At 38.6% G+C, this 23,772-nt stretch overlaps 1 protein-coding gene across 1 annotated transcript in view; it reads right to left on the reverse strand.

Moving 5' to 3' along the window:
* Positions 1 to 17,409, reverse strand: part of LOC121377430 (mucin-2-like) — a 42,755-nt gene extending 25,346 nt beyond the window's left edge. The window contains exon 1 of the mRNA XM_041505414.1: positions 16,956 to 17,409. Coding sequence (XP_041361348.1) covers positions 16,956 to 17,237 — 282 coding nt within the window. The 5' untranslated portion in view covers positions 17,238 to 17,409. The remainder of the gene's footprint in view (positions 1 to 16,955) is intronic.
* Positions 17,410 to 23,772: the final 6,363 nt, after the last annotated feature.

The raw sequence follows: 23,772 nt of genomic DNA on the forward strand, positions 1-23,772 counted from the left end.
TCATGGACATCAACTTTGATATTTCTTTATGGGGAATTTGTTATAAAACTAACAGATCTACTTCTGAGCTATATCCCAACTCGACAAGTTTAATGGATATTAAGACAATTGAGAAGGTATACACTCATGAATCACTGTAATATCAGGTGTTTGTGAAGGAAAGCATTTTCTACCCAACCAGTAGCACTTGTCATAAGCACACTCAATAGTTGTCCACACTGTTGTTTTCATACAAAACAATAAATAAAGACAATTTTCATCGAAAGTATGAAAAAACATATACAAGATCAAAATAAAGTATAGCATCATACATAAATGTTTATCAATCATACGTATTATTGAAACATAACCTCAAAATGTCAACCCTAAAACGTTTTTAGGAGTCTTTTAATGGCATAACCATGATGGAACAAATCCTGTGCCAGAATGATATAAAATTATTTCAAAATCGTAATGATCATGCTCAAAGGTATCTCAGAAGATGTGATATGTAGATAACAAAAGCTGGACACAAAGAATATTGCTCAACTTAAAGGATAAACTGACTATTGGAAAACTAACGTTGTCCCTTTTGTTATACATACTGGGAGTGTCTGGCAGAGTCGACGCAGGAGTCATACTGTCTGGCATGGGTTAGTTCAGACTCTGTGTGATGTACTTATTCCTTTAAGGTGGTTTTATCTGGTACCCCATTGTTTCAACATAACCACTTTGCACTTGGGACCCAGGGGTTAAATACTGAGGCAGTGGTGTCCACGCATTGTCCAAATTGCCTGTCATCCGCCATTTCAGATTATGTGTGATACACCTGTTTATTTTAAGTTACTTTTATCTGGTACCACATATTTTTTTAGTATATTCACGTTGTACGACAATTGCAGGAAATCGGCGTGAAATGGTCAGATTTTGGCGAATGCACGTGAAACTCGGGGGGAAATTGGGGTAGTGATGGGTATTTAAAGCTGCAATGTTCAATTGTTTAGATCCTAAGTTTTTGCAAATGTTACGTTTAATTCCTATTCAAACCCAGATCCAGACATATTTCATATATAATTCATCATCTAAAATGCACAAAGTTGACTTATTTCCATTTTATAAACATTTCTGTATGTTTTGAATCCAGGTTCTTTCTCCTATAAATAACTACGGCTATATGCATAACAAAAGCATCACTCTAATGTGTGTTTCAAACTAATGTTCCTTTCCACTTTACTAGCGGAATATATTGTAGTATGACCTATATTTAAGAAACAATTTAGAAATATAAGTCGATAAACAATTCAGGCGCAGATTCAGGCGGGGAGTCCAGGTGACACACACCCCTATATTTTTGTCAAACAATACATATTACAGAATACACACACAAATTAAACTTATCCCATCCACCTGTTCAAAAGCAACAATGTGTTTTGGGCCCCCGCTATTAAAAAAACCCCTTCTGAAACCGCACCTGCTATGTCATTAATGCAATGTACTGATACAAAAATAAATAAGTTTGGGTGCTATTGGGGATAAAACAATGTAAAGTAATTATAAAATAGGTTGATACATTATGGCTGACAGGTTGTATGTCCATGAATAATATATAATATTTATTATTTACTAATGCACGGGCAAGTGTTCATCTAAAGGCCACGTTCCCTTTTAGTGATGGGGGTTGGGTTGAGGTCTTTATCTCGTGATGTTCATTGTGACATATTGCACAGATACGTGGCCAGAATATTGTATACCCGCGATTGGTGGAGGCGTGGCCTTTTGCCCAAACCCACACCCACCTCTGGCTTCGTATGTAGGTGTATTTTATATGGTTTTATATTGATTGTCCGTATTTTGTAATACACGTTTATATTTGTTCAATTGATATGTTGTTTGATAGTGACTGATAATGAATGTCATGGGAATAAATTGTTTTCAGTGTTAAAGAGTTCATAAATGATTGAACGTTATATGCTAGATGGGTAGGGAGAAGCAACTTAATCACTCGATGAACTCATTTCTTCATCACTGTCTTCGTTAAGGGAGACTATCACAGGTGGTATTTTATTTCTTATAAAACTATTTTGCTTTTTGAAATCTTGTTCGATTTTTATTACATGTTTAACGGCGTCAGAGAAGTTTGTAGGTGTGACAGAGTTAAAACCAAGTGCACGTTCTTTCTTTACCGTGGTCATTTTACCATCATTATGACTAACTATGTGCCCTTTTACTTGACTCCAAATCAGTTCTATTGGATTCAATTCTGAATGTCTTGGCGGCAGTCGTAGACATAAGTATCCATGGCGTTCGGCAATATCACCAGTAATAAACTGCGGTGCACATTTGTTAATTTTCACAAGATCATAAAGAACTGGTATTTTTTTTGTTCGTAGTCACGACTATATGTCGTCCTTCTTGGAGTTAAATGTAGAACATCGTGTTATCTCAGTTATTTTGTTATGGTAGCTAACATTATCCATGACGATGACAGAAGGCTCTGGTAAAGAAGGCATAAGTTGTTCTTCAAACTATTTAATAAAATTTTCATGATTCATCCCACCAAGTCGCAACTATCTATCAGTCCATATTTATCACAGCCAGCATGACCTATAATAAGTCGTTTTCCCTTCCCAGTCATCGAACAGAGTTGAGGAACTCGATGAGTAGCGTCTAATTTAGGCACGTGATTGGCGGTGCTTGTGCCCGGATGGATATCTGTCCAGTGCTGGGATGTTGTATGGTTAACGTTCACCCACGTCTCATCTTGAAATACTATTAAATACCCCTGTTCTCGTAAACTGGATATTCATGGAGATAGGAGAGTCTCCTGTCTGATATATTGGCGTCCTCAAAAATCAATTTCCCAATTGTAGAAATATGTTGATATTTAAAATCGAGGTTGTGAAGTTTTCTACGTAATGTTGATATCGTAATGTTAATTCCGCATTTCTCCCTCAAAACCAAATTAATCTTATGTAATGTAGGTAATTCGCCCTCTGTATAAAATCGGTCTACTCGTCATCTAATGACATCTTTATCAAACAAATCGATGAGTTATCGGTCAGGTTCTTTAACAATGCATTTTGTGCTCGGATTAGTAGCGTTTAGATTTTTTTTATACTTCTTTTCACTGTTCAAACCAAAACTTTAAGTGCAACGGCAACTCGTTCGACAATTCCATAAGCAGCATATCTAGGTCTACCATGCTGATATTCGTCTTCAAAATAATCAAAAACCTTCTTAATACATGATTTTACATCAACTGAAATGTTTTTCGATTTACCCATATTTTAACAATAATGTATGGAATGTCCAGTAATACATTTTCTATGAACTTACATACTCAGGACATTTTTATCCATCAAACCACATTCAGCTGACTTTCTATTTTGGCCTAAGAATATACATACCATAATACAAAACAAACAGGGGTCAAAACATATATATATATATATATATAACACCTATACAAAGTCATATTTTTCTCCACCAAAAAATATATCTAAATGCGAAAGAGAATTAAATTTTGAACAAGAATACAATTGGTGGAAAAGTATCAACAGCAATGTGTTCAATATATCTAAGGATACCAAATTAAGATGGTTCCAATATAGAATAATTCAATGAATTCTCCCTACAAATAAGTTTTTCTATAATATTAGAGTGATAAGCAGCCTAAACTGTAGCTTCTGTAATGCGTATATTGAAACGTATACGCATTTATTTTTTTGATTGTGTACACGTCCAAAATGTAATTAAACAAGTCGAGCAATGGATAAAAGAAGCTGCAGACATTAAAGTTATCTTCTCTCGTTCCAGTTTTCTTCTTGGCCTCTTAAAGGGACACACCCTAGTTACGTTTATTTGTTAACCATTACGGTGTTGTTTTTCGCTATTAAACCCCATTTTTCACAAATAAAATTGCACTTTACTTACATTTTATTATTTAGAATACACATTTCCATTCACCTGAAGTGCTTTTTGGTAATCGTGATGTTTGTAAAACCACGAAATGCATTTTTTTCACAAGACGTGTTGTCGAGAAAAAACCGTTAAGCAAGCGAGGTCCAATCTATTTTTAGAGGGGATATTTCCATTTCAATGTCACAGACGTTGGTATATCACGTGACCGTTATCGTTTTGGTTCGGTTTGTTTTCTCGTGCACGGTTCGCGCAATCAACATCCGATTTGTTGTTGTTCATTTGTGAGATTTTTCTTCACAGTTCATGAACATTTTCAGTAACAATAAAGTTCAGACAAGTAAGTGTCTCAATACAAAACGTTACAAACCCTTAAAACCAATACTTTTGCTAAGTCTTACGATATCTGGAGAGGGGATACAACCAGGACAGAACAGTTGGAACATGTCCAGTAGAGGTGAAACGAACGCACCCCAAGTCTGTGAAATTTGTCGTGACGTAGGCATTGTTGTGCTTCGAGCGACATCTACCGGTGACATCAGAATACTAACTTTCAAAATTATTTCAAGCAATTGGGACATGGGGATTCCCATGGTATTTATCGATATAAAACCTGCTTTTTCACTCCATTTGATAAAAACGTGATCTAAGTGTGTTACAGGTTTGTAGATTAACCAAATTATAATTTATTTTCGCTGGATGGAACTAGGGTGTGCGGCTTTAAAGAAAAATACCATAATTGACAGTATTGCTCTTTTGACAAAGCAATTTATATATAGTTCAAATTTTCTGAAGAAATCACTAGATATTAAAATATTAAAAATTCATATACATTCTTATTATATATTAGAAAAAAAAATGTATTCCAATAAAATCAAATATAATGAATTTATTAAACGACGGAGTGTATACCATAAGTTGTTCGAATAAATATCTCTGACGTCATCCACCACTGACAGTATCTAAGTATTTATTATCATATGGTTCAATGACGTGTTGGTAAGAGGTTTGTTGTTTTATTTTATATTAACTAATTTTGATAAGTGTATGTATGTATAAAATTATATATACTATGTGAAAATGTGACCAAAAATTTAAATAAAAATCTTTAAATAAAAAACCCAACTTACATACCCTTCTGTACTTGTATTTCATGTGGTTTATACAATGCTATAATAGCACGTGCAATCACAGATTATACTTCGAAAATAATATGTTATTGACCATCGACTTGATATGTACAAGCAATGTTATCGTATTTTGGACATTCAGGGGATGGGCAAGTGGTGAAACGTCGAAAAAGTCTGAACAACAGCTTTTTGGTTTACAAAACTTGATTTGCGCATTACAAAAGTACCCCCCCCCCCCCCCCCCCCCAAGCACCACTGTGACGGAACATGCTCTTATATTTTTTCGCCTGTGGCGATGTTAATTGTTTCAGAGGGCCGTGTGCGGCGTGGTTACGTAATACCCCCTGCGCGATGGTGGTCGAGCTGTTCCCAATTGCACTTAAGACCAGGTGGGCACTTTGTTACGTAATACCTCCGCGCGACCGTATCCTCTAATACACACCCAGACCAGGTGTGGAGGCCATGTGGCCAGTAGTTACGTAATACCTCCGCGAGTTCTGTTTTACGACCTTGTATTCCTAGCGGATGCCGACAGCTAGTCTGACCATCTAAGAGAAAATGTCGTCTTGGTCTCTGTGGAAAATTCACATGATAGGGGGAGTACCGCGATGTGCCCCCGGGCGATATTCGGTTTTGTAATAAATAGATAGGATTTTAGAGATATCGGGGAGAAACAAAAGGAAGGTTCCAGGGGAACGTTGTCCGTCCGGACTGGTAAATATATTATTTCTGCTCTGTTGTATAACCTTGATGTGATTTAAATATTTTAATACTGTATTATACCTATATTATTTAGACAGTGTTTCCGGTAAACTGACGAAGTAAATTGTAGGCTTCACTGTGCTAAAATTATTAAAGCTTAGCCAGTCATCCTAGAGGACCTAGCTAAACTGTAGGTTATTGTCTTTATTGTGATAGGTACCAGTATTAAGTCTGTATTACAAGGTTACTGAATGAGTAGTTAAGGGTTAATTAAAAATTAACCAGTTAGGAATAGAGTTGTAATTCCGTTATTAATTAAGTTCCCCTGGAAGCGTTTCTCAATTATCACACGTGTGGGTGGTGTCATGGTGAAGTGATTAGAATATTGTGTAAACTAGACACCTAGAGATTAACTAATTAAGTGATCAGTTCTGGGTTGTTATTATTTGTTGTTGTTAATTAACTACTGCGGCAGTACATTTGTCAGCGTAGTATTAATACAGATTCCAAAGTGTATTGTGTTTTTGTTGTGTTTTCTAGTGAACTAAACGTGCTATAATAACACATATTTATATAAGATCTTATCTCTGATATACCTAGAGCCGAGCTACTCGGGTATACACTGCCCGATACAGAGATCTAATAGATATACAGTTAGGAGAGATATTTGGATAATCGTGTTTTATTCAGTTACGGGTATTATAGGATCCCCGTGACAACCACTATAAATACTATAGATTTGACCACAAGGGATCCCAATAAAAGGGAAAACGTGTGGAAAGGGGAGGGCCTACCAAACTTAACACTGTGGACTTGTGTAAGCTATGTTTTGTTTGTTACTGCACCCCAGGTGTGTTAGGTTAGGTACGGTATGTAAATATATAATTTATAAAATAAAATTTAAATAAATAATGTATTGGCAAAATTTATTCAATCATGTATTTTGACGTATGTGTTTAAAGAAAAGGTTAGACAAAGCTCGTACACATTTTACATTCCAAAACATGCATAACCTTCATTCAATGAAACAAGCTATAATGGCCTTCACGTAGCCTCGTATTCTAATCTTTCGTTATGCAAATAGCCGTAGCTATTTATAGGAGAAAGAACCTGCATTCAAAACATACAGAGATTTTTGTAAAATGGAAATAAGTTAACTGTGTGCATTTTAGATGATGAATTGTATACAAACCTGTCGGGGTTTGTGTTTGTTTTCATGTAAATGTAAAGAAAACAAGGATTGAATAGGAATAAAACGTAACATTTGCAAAAAAACGTTAGGGTCTAAACAATTGAACTGGGCCCCGTTTCATGAAGCGATCTTAGCACTACTATCGTCGTAAATACCTACCATCGTGACCTAAACTTTTGTTCTACGATCACCAGCCAGTTCCACGACGCGGTGTAGCTTACTATCGTTGTAAATTACTGTAATTTTTTTTATAATAGGTACGAAGCAGTTGTAAGCCACTAACGTAGATGTCAAGTGGCAGTTAGATGATGATGTTCTCATTTTCTAAGATGGATACTTGTGTAAAAATAGACCTAATACATACCAAATACCTTTTATAAAACTCGGCGTTCCATGAAAAACATTCTAGGCAATACGACCTTCACATGAAAATACGGGAGATAACTCTCATATCTTATGCAACTGACAATGTTACTTCATGGATGTCCGATACCAATGAATAAATCCAAGATTTTCCTGAAAATTGGTAATCAATTTATTATTTAACTAATTCGCACTTCTTTAAGAATTGAACGTTATATTTCTGACGTTAATGCGATGATAAACACCAAAACCGTTTTACCGTTAGCGCGAAGCCGTTCATACATAATATAACGTTCAATTCTTATAATTCCAAATTCATTAATATTGCCATTATACAAAACTATATTTGAAAGAACCCAATCGAACTCTATTCCACAATTATTTACAACTGTATCAATACACAAATAAGGGAATTCCCTTAGAAAGTTACATTCGGGGTTTTTTTCTTCATTATAATGATTTACGTAAGGTTTTATAAATTTTAATTTTCTGAATCAAATGTGGGTAAAAAGTTATAAAATTTAAAATAACTGAACATCAACTGATAACGCAAACAGGTTTTTCAAAAATATCAAACGATAATTAATTAAGAATTGAACGATCTATATACTTAAATGGATGATTTGTTGTAAAGCGGTTAGAGTATTAATTTTGAACTAATTAACATAAGGGAGAGTGTCAAATTATTTACAAGGTTTATCAATTACTTTATTAAAATTGCAATTGTCAAAAGTGGAATTAGTGAAACGTGAATGTGAAGACTGACTTGAAAGGGATAAAGTGGTTTCAGTGTTACTGTGTGTGTGGATTTCAGAGGAAGTTTGTGATTGTGTGATATTATTCTCAGAAAGGGTGCACGAAGGTGTATGTGTTTTCGCGCGTGTAAGTTGTCGATTTGGGTTTTTTGTCAAATGTGACAGAGCTGCGTTCATGTCTCTCTTTTGATTTATTGAGCTTTCTCTGCTATAACTTCTAATAGAAGCTTCGTTTGTGTGGCCTGTCATATACATTGTGTCTCAGTTCAAAACCTGAGTCGTTTAAAGCCTGAATTGTGGTAGATTAATGTACAGTCTCCACCAAAACGTTCGTGTCTGTCATCCGACATTGTGATTGTTGTCTGTCAGTTTGTCACTGTCACTTACAGTGCAGACGATATTGGGATAAAAATAGAAACGATGAAATCCTCGGGGATTCCGTTGTTGACGTAATTGATAAAAAGTAGTTCCGGTAATAACATTCTGTATTTATTTGTTTACCGAAAAAGTGCAGTTTTCACGTTCATGGAAGAATGAACGTTGGTTTTTTTAGATCACGTGATAGCATTTTAACCAATCCTGACGCCTATTACTAAACAGTAATTATAAAATGGAATTATTTGCAAATAATATATTAATCATTAAATGGGTACTTACGACTACCGTAAGGTTGCTTTGTGGAACAGCTGTAAAGTTTATGGTGCCAGTTGTAAAACTCACCTTAAATCACTACAATTAACCTTAGCTACAATTCTTTCGTGGAACGGGGCCCAGGACTATAGTGCGTAATCAAAACTAAAATGTATCAGTTTGAATGACATATTTTCTATTTTGACACACCCTCCCCCAAATGATGTACGTGTATTTTAGAAATCTTCACCTTATAACTGGTCTTTGCAGCTATGAATTTCGTTATAATTAATATTTACATTACATGAAATCAAATGTATTAAATTTCTATATGTTATACATATCTAGCATTATTTAAGCTAGAATATCGTGGTGCATTTCCTATGCAGTACATGTATATAAACGCTACAGCCATCCAATAATACATATGTTTACTCTTTTGTAAGTCTTGCTAGCAGGGCCGACAACTTAACAGTTCAAAGACCCTATGTTTATGATATTAATGTATTTCAACCTGATTTTCATCCTTAAGCCTGATTTCGGTACATGTAACATATCGGCGACCTATACAGATCGATACAGAAAGAAAGAAAGAAAGAAATGTTTTATTTAACGACGCACTCAACACATTTTATTTACGGTTATACAGATCGATACAGACCAAAAACAGTTTTATGCGATCTGCGTCTGTCACGGAAACCAAATTTTATGTTTTATTAATGTTCAAACAAGGTATCCTGCCATACACCTCAGCTAGCCCGTTTGTCAAGTACAATAGGTTAATGGTTAGTTGTTAGTGTTTAGTGGGAGGGAAGTCGGTGTAGTTACCGTACACTAAGGCCACTAAAACTCATCACAATGGGAGACGGTATCGGGATACGAACCCAGTACCTATCAGCATTAAGTGATATGAACAAAACATATTTCACCATTGAAGCCCATATTGTTTATAGACATTGATTACAATTATACCCTTGTCATTCTGTAGGAGGTGAAGCTACTGAAGGTGTTTAGGTCAGCTTATTAATGAAATTAATGGCAATTGCGGGGGTGGGTAATTACGGTTTGTGGTTATATGATCCCTGGGTTGCAATTTTAAAGTTTTATTATGCTTTGAACTTGTGTTACATAGTTGGTTTTATTATTTAATTATTTATATTGTTTCTAATTAAGAGCTATTATAGAATACTCTGATGCATTTGATTAAAATAGCTATACATTTACCCACAATACTCTAACAATGAGAGTGAAAAAAAAAGTACCATGCCAAGGTCAAAATTTAGTACCCCACCCTGAATAGTTTCAGGTGAAAACATTTGTATTAAAAAATGCATAGAAACCTTCTGCAGGTTACCTTATCAGGTATACCTCAACAATGGGTTTTGGAGCTTGGACTATCTAGGATATTATGTATTTTCAAATCTTGCAAGTCTTCTATGAGAAATCTACAAAGTATACGAGCGGTGAAACCATATATACGGCTGTTATGTAATATATAACACTGAAGTCTATATACACGGTTGCCGTGTATAGAGCCTTGAAAAATGAGGACTAGCTATATACACGGCAAATACTTAAAAATGCATTAGTTCATAACAAAATAACGGCCAATTCGCTGAAATAAATTAGAATAAGTTTTTTTTTTTTTAAAGGGTGTGTTGTTGTTGTTGTTGTTGTTTCGTTCTTATTTCGTTTTTGTTTTGATTTTATTAGGGGGGTGGGGTATTAACAGTTCGTTACACAATTCAAACTGTAAAACAACGTTTGTTTTTAATTACTTGTTTACTTGGTATTCGCTCGTCATTTCCATCGAATATTCGATTATTACTTTGATAATTATTTGACTACAACTTGGCAACAAATGTTGTCTCCTTTGATAATTTTGATATGTAGTTTTAGAGAGGAAACACGCTACATCTGTCCATTAGTAGCAAGGGGTCTTTTTATGCACAAGTTAAAATTGCACACACCATGATGGCTTATAAACCCGTCGTGAGGCACTGGCTGGAACGGGAAATAACCCAATAATACCACTAATGGGGATCGATCCTAGATTGACCGTGCATTAGGCGAGTGATTTACCACTGGGCTACGTCCCGCCCTATAAAACTACACAGCTCTCCACAGCCTTCGCAACGGCAAACAGCAATGCCGCCGCTAAAAGGTTTTCAAAATTGATTTGCAACGATTATCTCATAATTACTGGATATTCACTCTGTTATTAGTGTAATAAATTGACATTGCAAGATAGTCCGAATTTCAAGAGCTGTCTCAACCAACCTCAGCATTTTCTCAGGAATGTTGAAAACTAGGTTCCAGAATATGCCTGATTCCCGGAATGAAGTAGCGAATAGACCACAAACAGCTGACAGCAAACAGTCGCCACTGCTACCCACAAATCAAAACCTTCCTTTAGTTTTGCTTTTATAGTATCTGACGTGCCTATATCCATTTAAGATTCAAAGCATGCTGTCATCGGGATACAAAGTATTTGAATTAGTATGTAAGTATGGGTGTGTTTGGGTAAGTTGGCATTTTGTGTGGTACTTATCAGTAGTATTAGGGCCTGTCTGGGGCCATGACCTACTTTCCCGTGATCACGTGACCTTGGTAGGAGACAATGGGCTTTGTGTAGGAAACAATGGCCTTTGTATAGGTGGGTGCAGGTGTGTGACCTCGGTAGGAAACAATGGTCAAGGAAACAATGACACAATGGTCTTTTGTGTGGGAAACAATGACACAATGGTCTTTTGTGTGGGAAACAATGGCCTTTGTAGAGGTGGGGTGCAGGTGTCTGACCTGGGTAGGAAACAATGGCTTTTGTGTAGGAAACAATGGCCTTTGTATAGGTGGGTGCAGATGTCTGACCTTGGTAGGAAGCAATGGCCTTTGTGTAGGAAACAATGGCCTTTGTATAGGTGGGTGCAGGTATATGGCCTCGGTAGGAAACAATGGCCTTTGTGTAGGAAACAATGGTCTGGGTGCAGGTGTGCATCCTTGGACCGAGCTGGGGGTGCCTCCCTCGGGTATAAAAAGGGTGCCTTTGGCTTCATTGTCATTGGTTCGCCGAAAAGTCTACAGATCAACGTTCATGTTTGTTGAAAGAAAATAGGCTCGTATTTGGATATAAAAAGGGGTGTGTTGTTAGTAGCGTCATTTGCTTGACGAAAGTTCTGTGAAGGAGATCTACTTTTGCTTTTGGAGTTTGAAGATATTCTGAAAGAAGACGATGGCATCGGGATATTCGAGCAGTGTTAGTAGCAGCAGCAGTAGCGACGAGGACGACGTCTTGATCTGCAAATGTTCAGAAAGACATACAATCAAATGTAAAGGAGTGACTACCAAACAAGATGAGAAGAAGACGAGTATTCATTATACGGATCAAACGGACGCTACACGTGAAATTGGGGTTGGAACTGAAGATGGCGAACTCGTGGATGAACCCACAGATCAGACGGATGCTGCCTGTGTATCAGATGCTGCCTGTGAGGAAGACTGCTATTCGAGACGTTACGTGTTCTGTCATCGTCCCGAAATGAGACATTTCTATGCCCGGATGCTGACGTATGCTCGGTGGCCCATACAATTACGTCAAAAACCAAAAGAACTTGCCAAGGCCGGTTTCTACTACACGGGAGACCACGATGCCATCACCTGTTATTGTTGCGGACTTCGCATCTACCGATGGAAGAAGACAGACGACCCAGTGATGGAACATTACAGACTCTCTCCAAGATGTCCCTATGTGAACAACATGTTCAGACATTAAATATTTCAGGCACTTGTGTGCTATGTTTTCATGTTGTATGTTGTGAATAAAACCGTGAATAACATGTTTTGCTTTCTTAGTTATGTCCTGCGTCCATGTGTGTGTCTCTGGACGTGTCCCTATGGTAGTGACACTGGTAAAGGGTAATATGTTGGTAACGATGTTTTTTTGGGAGCTCGCACGACGAGATTCGTGTTTGGGAGAAGGGGCACTGGTCATACGTATCACACACATTCAAACATTCCTGTACCATATCTTTATGCGTCATAAGGTATATAAGTATAATAGTTTTGGAAAATTCGTCATTTGAGGTAGAACCTTCATAGGAGCAACATGTCAGACCAGTACAAGTTATATGTACCCGACGTGGATAAGTGGACCCGTTTCTATAAACTGCAGGCAGAAGGTAAACTTCAACCTCATTTTCCAGTGCAACGTGGTGGGAAAAGTCAGATGATGTACAGTGTAGATGTCTAGAACTGTATGACCCTACATGGAAAAAAGAAAAAGAGGGACAGAACAAGCCTCCGACACCCAAAGTCGTCATGGTGTCCCCAACACAACAGGTGGTAGAGCAAGCCAAGGCCGATCTGAAACGGAAACAGCAACAACAACAACAAAGTGGTACGGGCTGGAAAGCCCCGAAACTGCAGAAGCATTTCTAAATAAGCTATAAAAGGAACTATGTGGGTCAGATATCGTCATTTCATTTAGAGTCGTCATGCAGAGCACATGTTCAGAATGTGGTTTCACATTCTCTCGGAGAGACGCCATGTTAAGACATTTTCAACAAAAACATGCTAAAGGTCTACCACCACCACCACAGCAGCCACCACCACCACCACCACCACAGCCACCACAGCAGCAGCATCCCCTAAGATTGATACATCCGTTCACCATGATCGTGTCGGGACCCACGTCGTGTGGAAAAACATTTTTGTTGTACAAACTGCTAAGGGATGGTAAAATCCACCCGCGTCCCCAGCGCATCATCTGGCTCTACAAACGATGGCAACCCCTCTATGATACGATCAAAATGGTTGCTCGAGTAAAATTTGTTCAAGGCATACCTGAGAATTTGGAAAATGATCGTTATTTGGATCCAGGAGTCAGAAATCTCATCGTGTTGGACGACCTGATGTCTACAGCTGGAAAAGACTCTCGTATCACCGATCTGTTCACGGAAGGAAGTCCTCACAGAAACCTCTCGGTGATTGCCATCAACCAGAACCTCTATAACAGCAAAGACCCGACACAGAGAAGAAACTGTCATTACCTGGCACTGTTCAACAACCCCATCGACAAGCAGCAAGTCCTAACCTTGGCACAGCAGATGTATCCTAGAAATACTCGTCATTTCATGCAGCGGTTTGAGGAAGCTACCCACAGGCCCTACGGACATCTCTTGGTGGACTTGAAACCGACCACGCCCGAACATTGGCGCCTTCGACCTAATGGTTTAGAGATGGGACCGTCCGAATGGTATAAAAGCACGAACGTAACGGCGAATGTCTCAGAAGAGTTTCAACCACCGTCGGAGAAAAAGCTCTACGTGCAAATCATGCAAAGAAACGCATTCAAGAGAAAACTACCAGGCATACCCGCCTACGAAAGTGACGACGACGAAGAAGAAGATGAGGTAGAGTCCTATCTGAAAAAGGTCAAGAGGATGCAGTCTTGCGATACGTGCGGTCTGGTCTTTAAAGACGGGAGTGACTTGCAGCAACACGTGAAAACGTGCGAGGAGGGAAATGAAGAGCCGTCGTCTGATCTGGAAAACGAAGGCGTACGTCTGACGATCGAGCGTGAATTCGACATCAATCGTGACTATTTCGAAAGCAAGAGGAAATGCTACGAAGAAAAAAACATGTCCCAAGTTGCCATCGAAAGAAACATGAAGACACTGCAATGGAAGTTATTTAAAAACACGTACTCTCGCTTTCTGACGTATATGCATTACTTTGACAAAGGCCCCAACACGAGAAAAATTCAACAGTTTGTGAATCCAGACCGAGATCTCAGACCTCAGATTCGTTCTAAATTAAATCAGTATCGTTCATGGATTGGCGAATATTTGGACGAACAAGACGACGACGATACCGACGATGAGGAGGACGACGAAGATGAAGAGAAATGAACACTCATATTATTCACATGTCACCCTTAAGGCCTCTTGATGTAACCCAATGTGTGTCCATTGCATGTGCAGTTGTCTATAGTGATTGTAATTTAGAAATAAAAAATGAAAAACCAAACCATTGCGTTTGTTTTTTGTGTTTTTTTACTCTATGACTAGATTTGTGATTGGATATTTCTACCCCGCTACTTTATAGTAGCAAGAGCTGTATGTACAGGACAACATATACCACTGCCTTTGATATACCAGACATAATGCACTGGTTGGCTATAGACTATTTGGCCATCGATGAGGATCGATGCTAGATCGATCACTGTATTTACCCATTTGGTAATTAAAAAGCCCTGTCGGAAGGCTAGTACTCTAGAGAAAATTTCTGTTTAAAAATGCAGCTATTTCCCTTTGGTTAACACGTACTACTTGTTAAACCCATGGCGGCGCGCGTGTCGCCGACTTACACTAATGGATTAATCACGTGTGACATATCTCTCTCTCTCTCTCTCTCTCTCTCTCTCTCTCTCTCTCTCTCTCTCTCTCTCTCTCTCTCTCTCCCTCCCTCTCTCTCCCTCTCTCTCTCAACCATTGCGTTTTTTTTTTGGTGTATTCTACTCTATAATAGATTTGTGATTTAATATTTCTGCCGCTACTTTATAGTATCAAGAGTTGTGTGTACAGGACAGCACATACCACTGCCTTTGATATACCAGACATAATACACTGGTTGTCTATAAAGGCTTGTACTCTTGGGAAATACTCGTTTAAAATGCAGTTAAAAGAGCATAGGTTAGGTTGGAGTGTTGAGTTGCAGTCACGCGTTCTTTCTTCATAGGAATGGGCTGGAGTGTTTCACACACACGCACGCACAAAAAAGTTGGTATTTAATTATGAAATACTGGCCTCATAAGGGGTATGAGATTGTGTATATAAAAGATCCCTTGCTACTCATGGAAAAAATGTAGCGGGTTTCCTCTCTAAAACTGTCAAAATTATGTTTTTCATCCAATAACCGATGATTCATAAATCAATGTCCTCTAGTGATGTCGCTAAACACAAACAAACTTTGACGGTCAGTGTGCATACCATAACAAATTTATTCTGCTACTTGACACGGGCACGCGTCGGTATGTCTTTTGCAGTTCACCTGGTTTCATAAACACTGAGAGCCTTAATAAAATGTCTTTGGATGAGGTCCGACAGTTGTAAAATGGCTACCAATAAAGGTTTACAGACTGAATAGAAAGCTCTTGATCGTTCATTCTTTGTACTCCTCTATTATTAAACGAATGAATGGCTCAATGATCCTCCGAGCACAAAAGAAAACGTCGACAATGTGCTAAAGAAATACAAATGAATGAAAATCATCACACACGCATTTTGTCTGGCGACATGAAAGCCTCACTTTAAACCAAACAGTCAGCAAACAGTTACAGTCCTTGCACACGAGAAATCTTTTAACGGCTATTATTTTGGGTTTCTAGAATAAAACACTGTGAAAAAACATCCACGTGTATGTCCACTGTGAATACAAAAAACAACACAATAGACGTTATACAATGAAGCCAAAACCAACGTCAGACTTACACCTGGCCTGTACATATTGTTATTATTAATTGTTGTTGTTTCTTTGTTTTTATTTGTTTGCTGACACCAGTTTGTTTGGTAATATGCAATACATTGAATTGAATTCACCATGATCGCACACCTACACAGAGGCCATTGTCTCTTACCATGATCGCATACCTTTCCAAGGCCATTGTTTCCTACCGAGACCATACACCTGCACCCACCTATACAAAGGCCATTGTTTCCTACACAAAGGACATTGTTTCCTATCAAGATCATACACCTACACCCACCTATACAAAGGCCATTGTTTCTATACAAAAGCCATTGTGTCATTGTTTCCTACACAAAAGCCATTGTTTCCTACCGAGGCCATACACCTGCACCCACCACTACAAAGGCCCCTTGTTTCCCACACAAAATACCATTGTGCCATTGTTTCCCCACACAAAAGACCATTGTGTCATTGTTTCCTACACAAAAGCCATTGTTTCCTACCCAGGTCAGACACCTGCACCACACCTCTACAAAGACCATTGTTTCCCACACAAAAGACCATTGTGTCATTGCTTCCCACACAAAAGACCATTGTGTCATTGTTTCCTTGACCATTGTTTCCTACCGAGGTCACACACCTGCACCCACCTATACAAAGGCCATTGTCTCCTACACAAAGCCCATTGTCTCCTACCAAGGTCACGTGATCACGGGAAAGTAGGTCAAGCATGACTCTATACAGGCCCTAATACTACTCTTATCGCTAACTTTAAAATGAAATTATACTTATTGACAAATATAATTACAAGTACAAGCATACCTTACAGTCAGCGCTGACGGCAATCTTCCCGTTGTTAACTGGCACACAATTCGTCATATTACTTTCCTTGTAGCCCAAATCTCTGTCGTTTATTGAAAGATAGTCTGCTGGAGGATCGAAATTCTGCTCATAACCTATTGGGTCACACTCATATACACTCAAAATGAAACCAGTTTTCGCAAAATGTGGCCGATTGTCGTTGACGTCACGAATATGAAGATGTAGTTGCACTGTGTCGTTGAGTCGCCCGGTGGTGCCTGCTCCTTTAGAATCCTTCACCATGATGGTCAGGTTGACATTCTGCTCCAGCGGTTGATCTACGTCATAGTCGTTTGCAGTTATCTCCCCTGTGAATCTATTGATACTGAAACCATAGCTATTGCCTACTAGGCTATACTCCCAGGTGTCGCCACCACTTAACTCGTCTTCGTCAAAAATCGAAAAATACTTATGAAAGTTGATTTTGATCTGAAAAAGAAAATTGAAACAGAAATTTGAAGTATAATTTGTTTTGACATTTCAGCACCATTCACCATCTCCAGTGCTTAGAAAATAGCGCGTGTCAGAGATGAGGAGCGGGGAGAGCTGAAACACCACTCCCCCCAGAAAAAACAACAACAACAAAACAACCCAAAACAAACAAACAAAACAAAACAAAACAAAACAAAACAAACCCACAACAAACAAAAGAAAAAAACAAAAAACAAAAGAAAACCTTCAAAGATTAAGCATTGCCTACTCCTCATTTGAGAGGTGAATTAATATAACACACGCACACACCCCAACCCAGTTTCTAGTATCTTCCACCACGTATGTATATATATATATATATATATATATATATATATATATATATATATATATATATATATATATATATATATATATATTGTAATGGACCCTACTACCGTGTCCATTAATTATTATGAGTATTTATAGTAATGTACGAAATCACGTGATTAACACGTTAATGGCAAACAGCTGATTTTGACACTTTAGCCGTGAGGAATTTTATTTTACTTAATAAGACGATATTTCGATGAAGTTGTTACTCTGTACATTTTGCTATTGATTTCACTGTACTCTAAATAACCTAGAATTATGTTATTTCCCTTAGTTAATATTATTTTGGAACCTATTCGCAGACGAATTCATCGATGTCCGCCATATTGACTTCACCGGCGTTATTGGCACGGGGGTCGAAAATACAACACGTGTTAAAAATAAATTAATTAGTTAACTTTAAAATATTGTAAAATGATGTTAAATGACAAAGCTATTTGTTTATAATGTGTACAGAATTACTCTGATATGCTGTACGAGTTTACTGGTGATTTTTATAGGACTCTGTAGTCTATTTGTATAGCACGGCTTTTGGTTGCATCACCACAAAATAACGGGGCATGGTTTTACGTAGAATTTATCGTAAAATGAATTGTTGTATGATATTACGTATTGCTGTGCCCCACTAATTCCGTAAACGTAAATGTTCGAAGCAAGCCGAATGGCCGACTCGATGTTTGTTTCATAAACTGTGCAGCCAATATTTACTTAGTTTTGGGGCAGTAAAGTGCACATGAATGCTCTGTACTAGTAGATTCTGAATGCGTGTGGGGCAGAAATTGCCCCACGTTATTTATTAGGTTATTTAGCATTTTCTTTGTAAAATAGATCCGATCTGGTGTATCGGCAAGCCAAATTACGTAACGCGATTGGTTAGATGACGTCATGTGACGTGATGTGAAAAGTATAAAAAGCGCGAAGGAACGTTTGTTTATCACTTTGCACTTCAGTGTTAAAAGTCAATGCATCTATAATAATAATAAACAGAAAATGGAAGATTACCTTTATGACCAATAGTTAACTATTTAGGCCTGACATTTGGAATGCAGACTGACACTGTTTACAAGCAATTTAAAGCATTAAAATCAAATGAAATTATTATTGTGCCTGCATTCCTATTACACTACTTTTGCTAAGTTCGTAGCTCAGCTTCACTTGAAACACCAGACAGGATCTACTGGATAATGATGTTGATGTTGCTGTGTTATTTTGGCTGCCTATCTGCTGCAGTAAATAAATCTGAACTGATGTTTTCTACCATTCCTGACTTGTTCCTTTTGTTAGCCGGGTGGTTTACAATATATATATATATATATATATATATATATATATTTTTTTTTTTTTTTTTTTTAACGACGCACTCAACACATTTTATTTACGGTTATATGGCGTCAGACATATAGTTAAGGATCACACAGATATTGGGCTACTCTTTTCGATTAGCACGTATGTATATCCGCAAGGGCCATAACGCTATGCAATTTAACTTTGACCTGTAACAGTACATGACAAAGCTATATAAAAACATTCATCTCAATATTTTCAGGCATTTGGATTGTTTTTTCGGAAAACATAATGTTCATATCTGCTAAGTTAAAGGGGCAAAACTATGTGAAAAATGGGTAACTTACCACGAAAGTCTAAATTTGTCTGTAACAAAATATGATAAAGCTATACACAAAATTCATCTAAATATTTTGAGGCATTGCAAAAACTATTTTTCGGAAAACGAATGTTCATATATATGATATATGATAAAGATATACACAAAAGTTCAACTAAATATCTTCAGCCATTGCCAAAAAACAATCTGGAAAGGTCATAACTCTTGTCAAAAATGGAAAGAAAGAAATGTTTTATTTAACGACGTACTCAACACATTTTATTTACGGTTATATGGCGTCAGACATATGCTTAAGGACCACACAGACTTTGAGAGGAAACCCGCTGTCGCCACTATATGGGCTACTCTTTCCGATTAGCAGCAAGGGGTCTTTTATTTGCGCTTCCCACAGGTAGGATAGCACAAACCATGGCCTTTGTTGAACCAGTTATGGATCACTGGTCGGTGCAAGTGGTTTACACCTACCCATTGAGCCTTGCGGAGCACTCACTCAGGGTTTGGAGTCGGTATCTGGATTAAAAATCCCATGCCTCGACTGGGATCCGAACCGAGTACCTACCAGCCTGTAGACCGATGGCCTAACCACAACGCCACCGAGACCGATTGTCAAAAATGGGTAGGTCGCCATAAAAGTTAAACTTGATCTGTAACAGTATATGATAAAGCGTACGGGGGGGGGGGGGGGGGGGGGGGGGATTGGGGGAAGGTGGCAGGGGGGGCCCCCCCCCCCCCCGTCTTTCCTTTATTTTAATTATATATATATATCTGTGTATATATATATATATATATATATATATATATATATATATATATATATATATATATATATAGTTAAAAAGTGTCTACATGACAGGCTTGTTTCGTGAGAGAGTTGAATTGCTCTCACTCATCAGATGTAGATTTAATTACACCGTCAACGGAAAGCTGATGACGTAATGGACTCTGTGACGTCGAGGTTACGTCACTATGCAGGTCTATAGGTGATGTCTATAGGTATGCGCACAGAAGGTATTTGCGTCTGTGTCGACATGCTGATACGAGTTCATTCTTGGAGTTTAGTGTGCTGGGGCCCTATTTTCGAAACCATCTTAGCGCTACGAAATCGTAAAACCGTCGTAGGTTGTGATGTCACTACAGCGCACGCCATAGTGACGTCATAGCTTACGATAATTTCACGATTTCGTAGGCTAAGATAGCTTCGAAAATATGGGCCCTGGTTTCAGGTTTATACATTATGAACAGTTTTTCCTTCAGGCAAGAGGTTACATCTTTTGCTCGCTGGAGAGTATGATTTTGCTTTGGATAAAATTTTCCACTTAATGGAGTATGGGGTGAATCTATCCTTCAGTGTCCAAATGTATTGACTTAGCGCTGTTGCGTTCTTCTGTGTTGCGTTTTGAAAACTGCTCGTGTGCGCGGTATATCTCGTCTTAAATGTGTTCTCGGTCAAACCAACGTATGTTTCTTGCTTGTTGTTATCGAGTGTATTAACGGTAGCTTGATATATTACACCTTTCTGCAAGCATTTGCGCTCAAGTGGACATTCAGCTCTTCGTCTACAGTTGCATTCTCTGGGGGGAACGGCGTCTTTGTCTCTGTGTTGTTGAAGTAGGGTTTTGTTATGCGCTGAAATTATTTTCCCAACATTAGGCATGCAGCTATAGCTAATTTTAACGGTGTTTCGATTTATAATTTTGTGGAGAGGGTTGCTTTTGGGAAAGCACTTATCGAGTAATCTGAGGAACTGGTGACCTACGTTGGTTTTCACGTTGGAGCTATATGGTAGGTTGTACCAGGTGATGTTTCTATTGCGGTTGTTTCTGCGTCTGTTGTTTTCTGCTGTTGGGGTGTATTTGAGGTTATAGTTATATCCGCTCTTGAGTAAGGCTTCCTTATATGCGCGTTTCGCTCCTTCAAAGATGCACTCATTCAAAGATATATCAGAAAGCCTTTTATTTATTGTTTTTGGTATACTGCGGATAATATTTGGAGGGTGGTTGCTCTTGTTGTGGATGTATAAAGGTGTGTTGTTTGGTTTCATATAGGGTTTGACTGAGCTCTTTTCAAGTATATATATATATACTACTCAAAAGAATTTAAGGGTCAAAAATTTATAACCAAATAAGTTTCAGAGTGTATTAGATTGATGATGTAAACTACACCAAATTTTTTATTTATTGTTCCATATTTACAAAAAACCACAAATAAACGTCACTGTATACAAGAAAGTCACATGACATGCTGTCAAAGTTGAAGGTTGTCAAACATGGATTTTACACATTAGAACATTCGTTTAATAGTGTGTGAATCCACCCCTGGCGCGAATACACTCGACACATCGTTGCCTCATGCTGTTGATCAGACGTCTGAAGAACTCTTGGGGAATGGCCTGCCACTCTGCCATAAGAAGTTGACCCAGATCATGAAGGTTGGCCGGAGGGGCATGGTTATCCCGAACTCTCCTGCCTAATTCGTCCCAGGCGTGCTCTATTGGGGCCAAGTCAGGCGAATATGCTGGCCAATCCATTCTGGCGATACCTTGTTGTCTGGGAAAGTCCGTTACCACCCTGGCGCGGTGGGGTCTGGCATTGTCATCCTGCAGAAATGCCCCGCCGCCAATCTGCTGAAGGCCTGGGAGAACCAACGGCCGGATAATCTCATTCAGATAGCGGATTCCATTCAGATTGCCATCCACCAAATAGAGGGGGGTCGTGTGGTGGATAGAGATGCCACCCCACACCATGACGCTGCCACCACCGAACCGGTGACGTTGTCTAACGTTAACGTCAGCGAAGCGCTCCCCAGGACGTCTGTAGACACGAACCCGACCGTCGTTGAACTGGAGACTAAACCTGGACTCATCAGTGAACATCACTCGACCCCACTGAACACGTTGCCACCGCAGATGAAGCGTGCACCAGTGACGTCTGGCCGTTCTGTGACGTGGTAGGAGTGGTGGTCGAACAGCCTGGCGACGGCAGCGTAGATTATTGGCTCTCAGACGATTGCGTATGGTTTGATCAGACACTCGAGTTCCAGTCGCAGTCCGCAGATTGTCACGTAATCGGTGTGCAGTGGTTGTGCGTTGACGTAGAGCCATATTGGTGATGTAGCGGTCCTCTCTATTTGTAGTGCTTCGGGGTCTTCCCGAACGTGGACGATTTCGAACAGAATTCGTTGCTTGGTACCGTTGCCACAGTCGGCCAACGACACTCTGACTGACACCAAGTCTCAGAGCAACATTTCTTTGCGTATTGCCATCCTGAAGCCAAGCAATAGCCCTTCCTCGATCTTCGATAGTCAGTTGAAGTCGTACCATTGTCGAATTTGGAGTGTGCACCATACACGAACGCAAGCTCCAATTATACGGAAATTCAGCATTTGGAACATGGAATACACATGCAAAGCGTGCAAATGAAGCGCTTTGTGAAAAAGCAAGTTATGGGCACTTAGCAGACCTTTCGCTTTCGCCCTAATTTACGTGCAAATGTAAGCATGTTTTCGCCATTAGAACTAGTCGACAGTGTCAATGACAGTGGATTTTAATTCATTTATGGGTTGCTTAGACCCACTTTCGTCAAAAAGGAACAATACCATGCGTGACATTATGGTCTAGCTAATATAACTGACATTCAGAAAATAATGTCGAAAATATCGTCTGACCCTTAAATTCTTTTGAGTAGTAATATAATTAATATATATATATATATATATATATATATATATATATATATATATATATATATATATATATATATATATAAACTGACGATCAAAAGAAAGTATACCAATTATTTTTTCAAAGTATTAAAAACAACATAAAACACAAGTTGATGCAAATGTTATATTTTGAAAGTATAATAATTTGGCGATAAATAAACACGAGTATACTCAATAAAACCCATAAAATGATAATATCACAGTGCACAACAGCACTAGGGGTGAAATGTGCGATTTCATAAAGGACCACTCATAACGAAGGTGAATAAATTTAACCACAAAGAACATGTTCAATAGCGTGTATGTCCACCATGTGCAAGCATGCAAGCATGGACTCGACGTCGGACAGTTTGTTAAGCGCCTAATGACGACATCAGGTATTGCCCTCCACTCCTGCCTCAGTGCCTGTACCAACTGATCCCTGTTCATTGGAGGGTTAGGACGACGTCGAATTCGCTGGCCAAGATGATCCCACAAATGTTCTATCGGTGACAGGTCAGGTGAACGGGCTGGCCATGGCAAAACATTAACGTTGTTTGATGCGAAGAACTGTTGCACCACACGAGCTGTGTGAGGTCTGGCATTGTCCTGTTGAAAAAAGAGTCTAGGATGGTGTTGCAAGAACGGTAA

Source organism: Gigantopelta aegis, chromosome 7 (genome assembly GCF_016097555.1).
Source record: "Gigantopelta aegis isolate Gae_Host chromosome 7, Gae_host_genome, whole genome shotgun sequence".
NCBI lineage: Eukaryota > Metazoa > Mollusca > Gastropoda > Neomphalida > Peltospiridae > Gigantopelta > Gigantopelta aegis.